Source organism: Leucoraja erinacea, chromosome 1 (genome assembly GCF_028641065.1).
Source record: "Leucoraja erinacea ecotype New England chromosome 1, Leri_hhj_1, whole genome shotgun sequence".
NCBI classification, from domain to species: domain Eukaryota; kingdom Metazoa; phylum Chordata; class Chondrichthyes; order Rajiformes; family Rajidae; genus Leucoraja; species Leucoraja erinaceus.
The window spans coordinates 56,777,211-56,789,853 of NC_073377.1; the positions used below are offsets into that span (position 1 = coordinate 56,777,211).

A 12,643-nucleotide genomic window follows, 5' to 3' on the forward strand; every position below is an offset into this window, starting at 1 on the left:
TCCGCAGATCAGGCAACACCCATGGAGAGAAAAACAGAATTAATGTCAAGCACTTATCCCTTTATCATGTGTCTGTACACTGTGGACAGCTGTGTGTTTCCATCATTTTTTAAATTTGATTTCAGATTTTTAGCATTTGCATGTTTTTCTTTTTGCTTTTCATTCTTCCTGCTCTGATCTCTTGTTCACATTGTTGCCTTCTGACAATTTCATAGGTATACGTCTACTCGCCAGACTCCGGATGTTATCATTATCAAACCCTCAAAACCTACCTTTTAAACCAAATATCACTTGCTTTTGTAAGTCTCAAATGTAGTTTTCTGGTATCTTTCTAATCTGCCCTCCATTGAGTTTTCTCATCATTAAAGATCTTGCATAAAAATAAGCTACTGTAATCGGTGCGAGGTGCAAGCCTTTCAATTTCAAGTAATTTACATGAATGTTTCATGAATATCCCTGCAATAGTTTCATCTGTAAACTCAATCAAAAATGTGTAACATTTCTCCATTTCCTTTTAATATTCTACTGAAATCGATGAAGATTAGGGAACAACTAGTGAAATTCTACTTTGCTAGAACCATAAAACAGTGCAGTACAAGGTCACACCCATCGGCCCACGATGTCTGTGCCAAACCATTCTCTTTTCAAAAGCCCATTCCTGACCCAATGCTTTACTAGTCCTTTCCTTTTCTTTTGTGTCCTCCCAAGGGTCTTGCCATACTATAAAATGTTCTCTCACATTTGTGAAACCATCGGACTCTGTTCAAAAGCCTTCCTGAAGAGCCTGCACAGTGATGTCCAAAACTTATAGAAACACTTGCCAGTATGAAAGCATATTAAATCACAGCATCGCCTTTTGAAGTGTGCAAATTGCTCACTACTTTCCTAATACTTATTTGCTGTAGGAACCTATTGAAAACCTTGCAGAAGTAAATAAATTCTCAAAACAATTATGAATTAGTGCGATCAGGGAAAAATAATTGTCCACCATGTAAATTTGCTTGTTTGACTCTTATGATGGATCTTGCGAATCAGCTTATTGTTAGAACTGATATTGAATTCTAGTGCTGCTGAAATTTCACATCAAAATTAATATTTAATTTATTGAACCTTGATATTATATTTGCCAAGTTATTTTGTAGATATTTTCATGTTCTCATTTGAAAATAATGCTGCAAAAGATTTGGGAAAGAATGAATGAAATTAGACTTTTATTTTAAATTGGTCTGCCAATATGCTCCTTGCAAAGCTCCCCCTGCAAAATAAACAATCAAGTGGAACTCAGCAACAAGAGACTAAACCCACACATCCGATTTTACTGTACAAAATTATAGCTTTGATAAAGATGCCAAAAGGTGTCAACAGAAATAAAACCATAGACACAGAATGCTGGAGTAACTCAGCGGGACAGGCAGCATCTCTGGATAGAAAGAATGGGTAACATTTTGGGTAGAGACTCTTCTCAGTCTGAAGAAGGGTCTTGTCCAGAAATGTCACCCATTCCATCTATCCAGAGATGCTGCCTGTCCCGCTGAGTTACTCCAGCATTTTGTGTCAATCTTTGGTGCTAACCAGCATCTGTAGTTCCTTCTTTAAAAAAAAAAAAATCATACTTGGGTCATTCAAAACTACAAAAGCAGCAGTCTGATAAGAATAGAGAAGCTATTGATAATATTCGAACTGCATGACACAATTCATATCTTGCATAGAAAAACAGTTAATCTTGCAAAAGAAAGTAACTCAATGATTAAGACGTTACATGGCAATATATTAACATCCACAAAATAAAATTCCTGTCCCAAATGAGGCAAAACAAATGTTCTTTCAAGAATCCAAATCCTTTATCAGGAATTCAATTACCTGAGTGCTAATGGACATTGTCCCATCTGTTGCCTCCACTGTCAAATTGTAATTTGATTTCTGTTCTGCATCAAGTGGTCTGGCAACGATAATGGTTCCACTACCTTTGTCCACATCAAATCGGCTGTCATAGTTGCCACCTGAGTTTAGGACATTGAAAAGGCAGATATATAAAATGCTGATTTTTGCTCAACTTTCACATTATGAATAGGTAAAAGGCAAATCTCATCAAATATAATTGTTGCAGAAAAATTAAACTGACACAAAAGAAATCCCATCCCACCATTCTTCCCTAATCATTTTGTTGATATTGGTTTTTGTTCTTTTTGGTTAATAAATGGGAGGTTGCATGATTTGACGAGTGCTGTTTATGTGCCAGAACTCCACTCGCTACAATAAAAAGGTATATTAAAGTAGTGTCACATCATACTGATGGGCAGTATGATGTCACACTAGTATTTAATTGGAGTGTGAGAGGGGATTGTGCCTGGATTCAGAGAGTGACACAAGTTCCTGGTAACTGGAAATATTACTGTACCCCAGGGTTATCTATAAACATAGTATTTAGCATTATGATTCTTTCAATAACCATTGCATGTTATTTCAGATCAGTTGATCCATCCAATAACAGTTGGTACAACAAAATAGACTTCCATCATTAAAATATTTACATATAGGTTTCATTATAAATATTACCATTAGCGGTTTTGGTGTTAAGAGAACAAAACCATAACTCATGAATTGAAAACTGGTGGCATGATGGGCTCTTAGCAGACACTGCTATAACATTTTCTTCACATTTTCGTTGATTACAAAGAACCGTGAAGCATGCCTAAAAGTACACTTTGTCCTTTAACCTCCATGATTACAAATGATTAAAAGTTTAGCAATTATTTGAGATTTCTCTCTGCCTTTGCAGGTTTTTGCTGACCACTCAATGAACCTTCAGCATAATTGAAATACTGCCACTGTGGGGCAGACTAAATCAATTCTGAAATGTCAGAAACTAAACGCACATTTATTAAGTTCATTCTTACCTAATTGTTTCCTGCTCACTGATGCTTTGTTAATACTTTAGAAAAACACATGCAGAATACTTGTGACATCTATGAGAATAGTATTTTTAGAGAAGAATATTCCAAATTCCAGTCATTTTAAGATATTTTAGCTATGTATTTTAAAACCATGCAACATTCTCAGAAATCATTTTGCAACGTCGTTACATGGGAATAAATCAAGGTATTTTTCTGCCATTCAATTGTTTTAGTTAAATTGAGAGATACAGCGTGGAAACAGGTCCTTTGGCACATCGAGTCAGCGCCGACCAGCGATCCCCTCACGCTAACACTATTCTTCATACAGTAGGGTCAAGTTACAATTATACCAAGCCAATTAGCCTACAAACCATTCAATGAAATCACGGGTTATGGGTGCCCTTGCTCTATTTACACATTATTTTGCCCACAGCCAACCCAAATGAATCCTAATCTCAAACATGTTCATTGACCCAACATCTACCATGCTTTGAGAAGTGAGATCTTCCAGGTGAAAATGAGCTTCCTGCTTGCCCCTCTGAATTGCCTGAGTGTCTGGGACCTTCTAGTAGTACACTCTATTGCACCTATCCTGATAAATACCATAATTTTCAACATTTCAATTCGATTACCCTACCTATCTAAATTTAAGAGACTAAAGTTTAATTATTTCAAATATCCACAAAATACACTTAAATACATTTTATTAATCAAGTTGCAATAAAACAGCATACATTTCTTTAAATACAATGTTATATTGCCTTTGTGGCAGAATATTTGCAAGTCATTTAAACATTATACCGGGTGATTTGCATAATATTAAGTATTTTAATTTATTGATATGACAAAGTATTGCTATTTTAAGTGCAGAAACCAATTAGGATTATATCCACTGCATTTATCTGGAGATAAATTGTATTACTTGTAGGTGGGACTTAATAACGTTGGACTTTTACTCCCGATAGTTTCTGAAGTTCACTCTGCCATATCTTGCTGCTAAAGAACAAGATTTAACAACATTTCTCAACCCTCAGCAAAAGGAATTAGCAAAATTCCTCAGCTGGTTTGAACTATGCTGAATTATTTGGTTCTAAATTCTCCAATGTCAATTGTAATTCCAAAGACTGAATCGAGTTATTAATCAATCATAATTGCAAACAGTTAAGCTTCCACAAATTGCCTTTTGTGAGAGAAAAAACAGTGGTTAAATGTAACCACTGTTTTTTTTCTCTCACAAAAGGCAATTTGTGGAAGCTTAACTGTTTGCAATTATGATACACATTTATCTCAAACTTTTCATACCGTGGACCAGGAAAATGAAGTTAATTTGGCAACACAAATTTCTCTATTGCTCTACAAATATACCAACATATTCCCTAATCATGGAACTGTCTTATTGGCAGTTTTACGAATGGTACATGCTTCAAGTTAAAAAAAAACTATATAGTTCTACCACTGAATTCATCAGCCAAATGGTTAGAAATGAATTTATAAATATATTATTTTTAATTGTTTAATCAAACTAATCTGCAATAGTAAATTCCATGAGTTTAAAACAAATATTCATCACCGAAAGGTAATGCTTGAAGCAGTTAGAACATAGTTCAGCATAGGAATAGGATCTTCAGCCCACATTGTTTGTGCAGAACATAATGCCAAGTTAAAATAATCTCCTCTGCCTGCTCGTCATCCATAATCCCTTCACTCCATCCATTTCCACGTGCATTTCCAAAGCTACTATCATACCTGCTTCTACCATCACCCCGGGCAGAATCATTCTAGGCACCCAGTCCTATTGTGTAAAAGCCTTGTCCCAGACGTTGCCTTTAAACTTCAGCCCTCTGACCTTAAAGCTATGCCCTCTAGTCTTTGACCGTTACACCTGGGAAACAGGCTCTGAAAGGCGACCCTATCTATGCCTCTTATAATATTTACTGCAAGCAAGTCTCCCCTCAACTTTGATGCTCCAGAGAAAATAGACCAGCCTCTCCTTAATAATGTCTAATCCAGAGACCATTCTGATAAACCTCTTCCGCACCCTCTCCAAAGCCTGTACACTTTTCTTATAATGAAGCAGCTAGAACTGCACCAAATGTGACTTAACCCAAGTTCAATAAATCTGCAAGATTACTTTGTGACTCATATACTCAGTGTCCATATCAATGAATGCAAGCATACCATATGCCTTCTTTACCACTCTAACTGCCCGTGTTGCAAGTTTCAGGAAACTATGGACTTGGACCCCAGTAACCCTGTGTACATCAAAGCTGTCAAGGATTTTGTCATTAACTGTTTACTTTCCCCTTGCATTTGACCTTCCAAAGGCTAACGCCTCGCACTTGCTTGGATTAAATGTTATCTGCCATTTCTCCACACATATTTATAACTGATCTACATCCCACTGTATACATTTTGTGCCAGGACAGATTATTGTTTGTTTTAATTCACTTTTCAGAATTTATAGTTTGGACAAACTCAGTTATTTTCTCTGGAGGCCTAGGGGAGACCTGATTGAAGTGTACAAAATTATGAGAGATAGAGTAGGTGGTCAGAACCATTATCCCAGGGTGGAAATGTCAAAGACTAGAGAGCATAACTTTAAGGTGAGAATAGCAAAGTTTAAAGGAGATGTGTGGGGCATTTTACACAGAGGGTGGTGAGGCCAGGAATATGCTGCTGGTGATAGTGGAGGCAGATATGATAGTGGTGTTTAAGAGGTTTTTAGATGGACAACTGGATGTGCAGATAAAGGAGGGATAATAATCTTGTGCAGGCAGATTTGATTGCATTTTTTTGGCATCATGTTAGGCCCAGACAATGTGGACTGAAGAGCCTGTACTGTTCTATGTTCTGCTTTGACAAGCATCCTCTGTCAACAACTTCATCAATGCAACTTACAAACCATCCCATCTGCATTGATGTCAAAGTTACAAACAATTTGGAACAGTCAGTTTGGAACTGCAACACCGAATAAGCAAAATCTTAACTGCTCGCTTACCTTATTTTCCAATCAGAAATATAAAAGAAATCTATCGATTCAACATAATTTTACAACTTAACAGATTAAAAAAATACTTCTGGTTATTAATTATTTGTTCTTGTCATTAATGCAAAACAGCAAATGTTCATGGAAGCAAATTAAACAAAAATTTGCTGGCGAAAACTATTATTTATCCTATATAGCATGTCATACGTATACACTTCTCCACAACACACCTGAATAATTATTGAATAAAAATTAAGAATTATTCAAATGACTTTCAATGTAATAACAGAATTATAGAATGCGACTATAATTCACTCACAGTTTCAAAGTTATTCATGTCGTCATTATACTATCACCTTTAAATTTCTGTACCCACAGTTACAATAGTGTGCCTATGTAAACTTGATAAATTATAATCACACCCTTCAACCTGTTGTGAGGCTTTAGTGATCCAGTGAGAAGGGAAATGCAGTCTGACAAGCTACCATTAGCATTTTTCATTATAAATGTGGAACTGGAAGTTATAATTAAAGTTAATAAATGGTGCATGCAGGTGAAAGATTTAATATACACACATAGAGTGATTGAGATACACATAGAAAGAACAAATCTTCTGAATTAGACAATATATCAGCATTTTTGGAGCCAGTTACACCATTAATTGAGCTAAAAGTGCCAACTTCCATACAAGAGCACAAATCAGTTGGGCAACATTTTTTTCTCGTTTATAAAAGCAGTTATAAATTTTAAATTGTAATCTAATTAGTAGATCGCATAATGCAGTACCAAAGTATAATTATGAGATGGCAGCAGATACCTTCTGCTGTACAGTTGTCACAAGCCATCTGAAAGATATAAAACATTTCTCTAGTTTGTTTGTCACCTTGCAGAGCCAGAAATACAGTCGAAGACAGAAAAGGCAGCAAGGATAGAAAAGAAAAGAGATTAGTTCATTAGAATCTGGATAAAAAGGAAATGCATAACAAGAAGCAAAATAATAATAAAAACCTAATAAAGGACATTTGTGTAATCCTGTCCTCCCGATGGAAAGCAGCATTCATGGAGAACATGAAGACTATGAATTTGTCCGACAAGATTAATAGATGAAATAATCGAGGCCAAGCATCTGTGACCTCCCAAGATACACTCTCTTTTAAATGCTGCTCCCCACCGGGAGTGCAGGTCGAACAATCACCACTCATTTTCCAGTTTTTGTGCAAACTGCAATTTACACAGATTAGCATGCACATGCATACATTGAACACTGTCTCAGCCCCTTTTCTAATTATAATCAAACATCACAAAAAAATAATTTAAATACTTAGATCATATATTAAATGCACAAAAATACTGAATTAATGTAATCTTAATTATTATACATCTCAGATGGTGGTTTTCTTTAATTTTAACTTCTAAGTATTGTAAGATCATAAACTACAATTATAAATCTGACTTTCATGTGTCAAATGATAACATTTCCATTGTTGGTACTATTATAATTTCATTATTTAAACAGAATGTCTAAATTATATGTAAGCAATTGTTGTTATGACCATTTTTGAAATTACCTCCAATTTACAGTCAGACAGATAGATATGGTACAAAAATTATGTTTGATTCAATTATTCATACGTTTCTAAATATAGAATGGTCAAAGGATTCAAGAAAATCAATAAAGGCACCTTTGAATTTACAAAATGACAATGACTCATTTCGTTTTTCTTAGCACTGGGTCAAGGAAGGTCAATTGATGTGGACAAAAAAAACTGTGGATGCTGGAATATTGGGCAAAAAACAAAATGATAATACGTTTCATGGGATAGATTTAGTTAATGGTGCGGCACATATAACTTTTGTGCATCTTGCAGGTAGTAAAACTAATCAGGGAGATATGTCCGTTTTCTACCAAGATTAGTTTTCATCTCTGAATAGTAAATGACCAATAGGGATCTGATTGTCAAGCTTTTGGCCTTTGGAAAATAGGCCGCAAAATGAAAATAGTCACTTTTTTCCCAAATTTCCATGGCTTATGAAGTTAGCATAAACAATCCATAGTCATAGATTTGTATTGCAGAAAACTGGGTCTTTTGGCCTAGCTTGTCCATGCCGACTAAGATGCCTCATCCACACTACTCCCACCTGCTCGCATTTGGCCCATATCCTTTTAAACTTTTCCATTATGAAATTAAGTTGTGATGATTTCAGAGGAAGTTTATTTTCCAGAAACTGGGCAAGTACTTGAGCCCTAATGGAAAATTTCCCAAATTCAAAAAATGATGAGAGTAAAAACATAACAAGAAAACCCAAAACAAAAAAATCTGCACCCAAATTAACTAATATTGCAAAGTAATCAATTTAGAGAAAAACGTTTCATATCAAAATGGCGACAAATGTGAGAGGTCCATGATATTACTTACCAGTGATATCAAACCAGAGGGTAGTGCCAAGTGGTTCAACTGCAATGACTCCCACCATATGAGTAATTGGATCACTTTCCATGATGCTAAAGGAAAACAAAGGTTCTTCAAAATGCCATGGTACAGAAGGTGGCTCAGGTTTTACGATCCACTCAACGTGCAGCCGAGCTGTAGCCGACTTCTGAGGACGTCCGTTATCCACAACTTTTATCTGTCAAAAGACGCAAATCTTAGCAAAATGCCTAAAATTTGTCTATATCAGAATTGTACAGAACCGTTGGTGAAGACCTCCCAAACACAGATCGGCACATCTCAGTCTTAAGAGTCATAGAGTGATACAGTGTAGAAACTGGCACTTCGGCCCAACTTGCCCACACCGGCCAACATGTCCCAGCTACACTAGTCCCACCTACCTGTGCTTGGTCCATATCCCACCAAACCGGTCCCATCCATGTACCTGTTTCTTAAACGTTGGGATAATCCTAGCCTCAACTACCTCCTCTGGCAGCTTGTTCCATACACCCACCACCCTTAGTGTGAAAAAGTTACCCCTCAGAACCCTATTAAATCTTTTCCCCTTCACCTTGAACCTATGTCCTCTAGTCCTCGAATCCCCTACTCTGGGCAAGGGATTCTGTGCATCTAGCCGATCTATTCCTCTCATGATTTTATACACCTCTATAAGATCACCCCTCATCATCCTGCGCTCCAAGGAATAGAGACCCAGCCTACTCAACCTCACACAAAAGCTCACACCATCTATTCCTTGCAACATCCAGGAATAGTAACATCCAGAGAAGTAAATCTTCTCTGAACCCTTTCAAGCTTGACAATATCTTACCTATAACATTGTGCCCAGAACGGAACACAATATTCTAAATGCGGTCTCACCAAACTCTTATACAACTGCAACATGACCTCCCTGCTTCTATACTCAATACTCTGACTGATGAAGGCCAATGTGCCAAACACCTTTTTGAACACATTTTTGGCATACAGATTCGCAAGTACCCTGTACATAAACACAATCGCCCCAGTTAGTGCAGTATGCACAGAACTGCCCACCGAGTCTATATACACGAGGTGCCATTGGCGCCATTTTATAATCCCAGCTGCAGCTGGCCACAAAAGACATGTTGCAGCTGTCTCCTCCTCCATTTTCAAGGGCCCTTATGCCTGCTTGCCCCAAAAGGTCCTTAAAAGTGAGTTGCAGAACCCAACCTTTCCTTGTGGTCAAGCAGGATTGAAAATAATCTAATCTCCAGCTCCTCAAGCACACAGAGGGTGAAGATGTTTGAATGATAGCCTCTCTTTTCTTCCTTTAATACAATGATATCGAAATGAAAAACTGCACAGCAAGTGTGTAAATAAAGTGCCCAAAATCAGTCCCCAAAGGAAGCCACTAAGTACCTTACTCAATATATTAGTTGTTAATGTTTCCACGAGGATATGCACTTAGTAAAGAAAGAAAATGACTGGAAATTAGTCCACATTAGATGTGCATTTAGGACATGACTTGGACACCTAAGTATTCCATGTTGTGGCTCCAGAGGCATGCATTTGCATAACATTTTATGAGGGCATAAATACTTTAACTCAATTGTGAACCAGGCATTAATGCCCATAGCATAGACAGCTCAATGTCATTCTCCAAGATATGCCAATGCAGTCAAGTCAAGTCACATTTATTTATATAGCACATTTAAAAAACAACTCTCGTTGGCCAAAGTGATTTACATTTGTAGTCAGAGCTGGAAGCAAGAAAAATGGTAAGTGGGGTGTGATAATGGGGAAGGGGTCATTATTGAGCCTCTGCACTGCTATAGTAATCACCATCTGATCCTTGACTCCATGGTAATGGTTGCATGCAATTCCTGATATTATCAGGAAGTCATTCTGCAGCTTTATAAAACCTTGATTAGGCTATATTTGTAATATTGTGGGAAGCTCTGGTCACCCCATTACAGAAAGGATGTGCAGGCATGGATGAGAGTGCAGTAGAGGAATACCTGGATCAAAGGACTTTGGCCAAAAGATAAAGATTGGACAACCATTGATTGTTTTTTATCTGGAACGACAGAAGTTCAGTAGAAACCTGATAGAAGTATATAAAATTATGAGAGGCACAGCCAAGCAGTCAGAACCTTTTTCCCTCACAGAGGGAAATGTCAATGATGAGGGCATAGCTTTAAGGTCAGAAAGGGAAAGTTTAAAGGAGATGACTGGGGCATGTTTTGTTACACAGCAGGTGGTGGGTGCCTGGAATGGTCTGTCAGGGATGGTGGTGGTGGGAGCAGATATGATAGTTTTAAGTGTTTTTGGATAAGCATATGGATATGCACAAAATGGAGGGTATGAATTATGTGCAGACTGATAAGAGTTGGTTTTGGTACATGTTCAGCACGGACATTGTGGGCCAAAGGGCCTGTTCTTGTATTGTACTGGTCTATGTTCTATCCCAATTTCTGAGCTGTGGTTAGTCTTTGTCTGTGAACTGAACTCTCGCCGGTGAGAGTGCTTGTGATTGACTGAAGAAGGGTCTCGACCCGAAACATCACCATATCTTCTCTCCAGAGTCACTGCCTGTCCCGCTGAGTTACTCCAGCTTTTTGTGTCTATCTTCAATTTCAGAGTTAAATAAAAAACAGAGTGCTGGAGGAACTAGGCGGCATCTGTGGAGGGAATGGATTAGGTGCTGTTTCGGGCCAGGGTTTTTCTTCAATAGGAAGGAACTGCAGATGCAGTTGTGTTTGCAAAACGCCAAATGATTCCGAGGATGCCGAGGTGAGAGAGTGATAGAGAGGGAGTGAGAAAGCGAGCGAGAGAGAGAGAGAGGGCTGTGATCAGTCAACTTATTCATTTGGACATGTGCAACATTGCAAACTCGCACTACTCCTTTCTCTTTCCTTTTAAATGAATGTTCAGAGATAATGCTTAATGCAATATTCAGAGAATCAAGAATTGTTCAGTGTTCAATCAAAGGAGGACCTTGGCACTTCTGCTTCTTCATGCATAAAAATATCAGAATTTCTGAGCTTGTTTTATTTATATATATATATATATATATATACACACACACGTTTTACTTACTGTAAGAATGTCATATTCTCCTGCTGCAGAAAACTTCTTGGATGATACAACGCCAGTTTTAGGTTCAATGAAAAACTTGCCCTGTTCATCTCCCTCTTGAATGCTGTAAGACATTTCAGCATTTGGGCCTTCATCTTTATCTGCAGCAATGACTCTGAAGATGGGTTCCCGCTTAATGGATTTCTCCCTCTCAGGTTTTATTCTCTCTGGTAGTTTAATTTTATAAAACTTCTGCAAGAACTGCGGTTTATTGTCATTTTCATCCAAAACTTTCACGATAACTCGAGCAACAGCAGATTTTGGAAAACTGTCATTGTCAGTAATTGTAACCTGTTAAAAGAAAAGAAACAACAGATTCATTAAATGCATTTTGAATATTCAGTTTTGTACTCAAATCTAATGTTCAAAATAAGAGGGATGATACGCTAATTAAGGTAGAATTAGTTCCCGGAATTATTTGCCTTTTGCAAAGACAACTGCATCAGCAGTTCCTTCCTGACGAAGAGGAACCCTGGTCCGAAACAACTCCTACAGGCATGATATTCACCTCCAGAAAAAAAGTAGAAAGTATTGGCCGGAGGTCCTGGAGGACGGTTAGGCCCCCACAGTGAGGGTTCAGGGGGCTCCTGCATTTTCAATAAATTGAAAGTGATTCCCAAGCTTTCTGCTGGTAGTTTACATAACAGAAGCTTAGGATTTTTCTAACACATAACCAGTAAAATAACCCCAAAAAGATAAATATTTCATGAAATAAATGACTTCGTACAGCTAAAAAATGTTTTACTAAAAATGTTACCTGAAATGTCTCTTTGTCTAGCACTGTGTGCAAACAGCACAGAAAAAGTGTTGGCAGCAGCCATCTTCTGCTTCAGTAAGGGAAGCTGGTCGGTGATTTGCTGCAACGCCCCTCACAGACTGAGTCTGATTGGCGGACGAGTGACCAGCGCATTAAGATTGGACACAATTCAATTAGGGACAGCGGCTGATTGGACGGGAGGAGACCAGTTTGTTGATTGGACGGGAATTTTAAGGGAAGCTGGTCGGTGATTGGACGCAACCCCCTTAGAGACAGCGGTTGATTGTCCGCCAAATAATCGGGCAACAAAAAATTGAGAAATAGGAAAACAAAATAATCGGAATTCTGATTTAAATCGGAAGAATATCATGCTTGATCTGCAGTTCCTTCCTATTGAAGAAGAACCCTGGCCCGAAACAACTTCTAATCCATTCCCTCCACAGATGCTGCCTCGCCCGCT

At 37.8% G+C, this 12,643-nt stretch overlaps 1 protein-coding gene across 4 annotated transcripts in view; it reads right to left on the bottom strand.

Moving 5' to 3' along the window:
• fat1a (FAT atypical cadherin 1a) overlaps window positions 1–12,643 on the bottom strand; it is a 198,537-nt gene that overhangs the window by 75,843 nt on the left and 110,051 nt on the right. For all 4 annotated transcript variants that reach the window (XM_055635259.1, XM_055635251.1, XM_055635243.1 and 1 more), the window contains exons 5-7: window positions 11,388–11,717; window positions 8,298–8,508; window positions 1,861–2,000 (exon numbers count right to left, since the gene is read on the bottom strand). In XM_055635259.1, coding sequence (XP_055491234.1) covers window positions 1,861–2,000; window positions 8,298–8,508; window positions 11,388–11,717 — 681 coding nt within the window. The remainder of the gene's footprint in view (window positions 1–1,860; window positions 2,001–8,297; window positions 8,509–11,387; window positions 11,718–12,643) is intronic.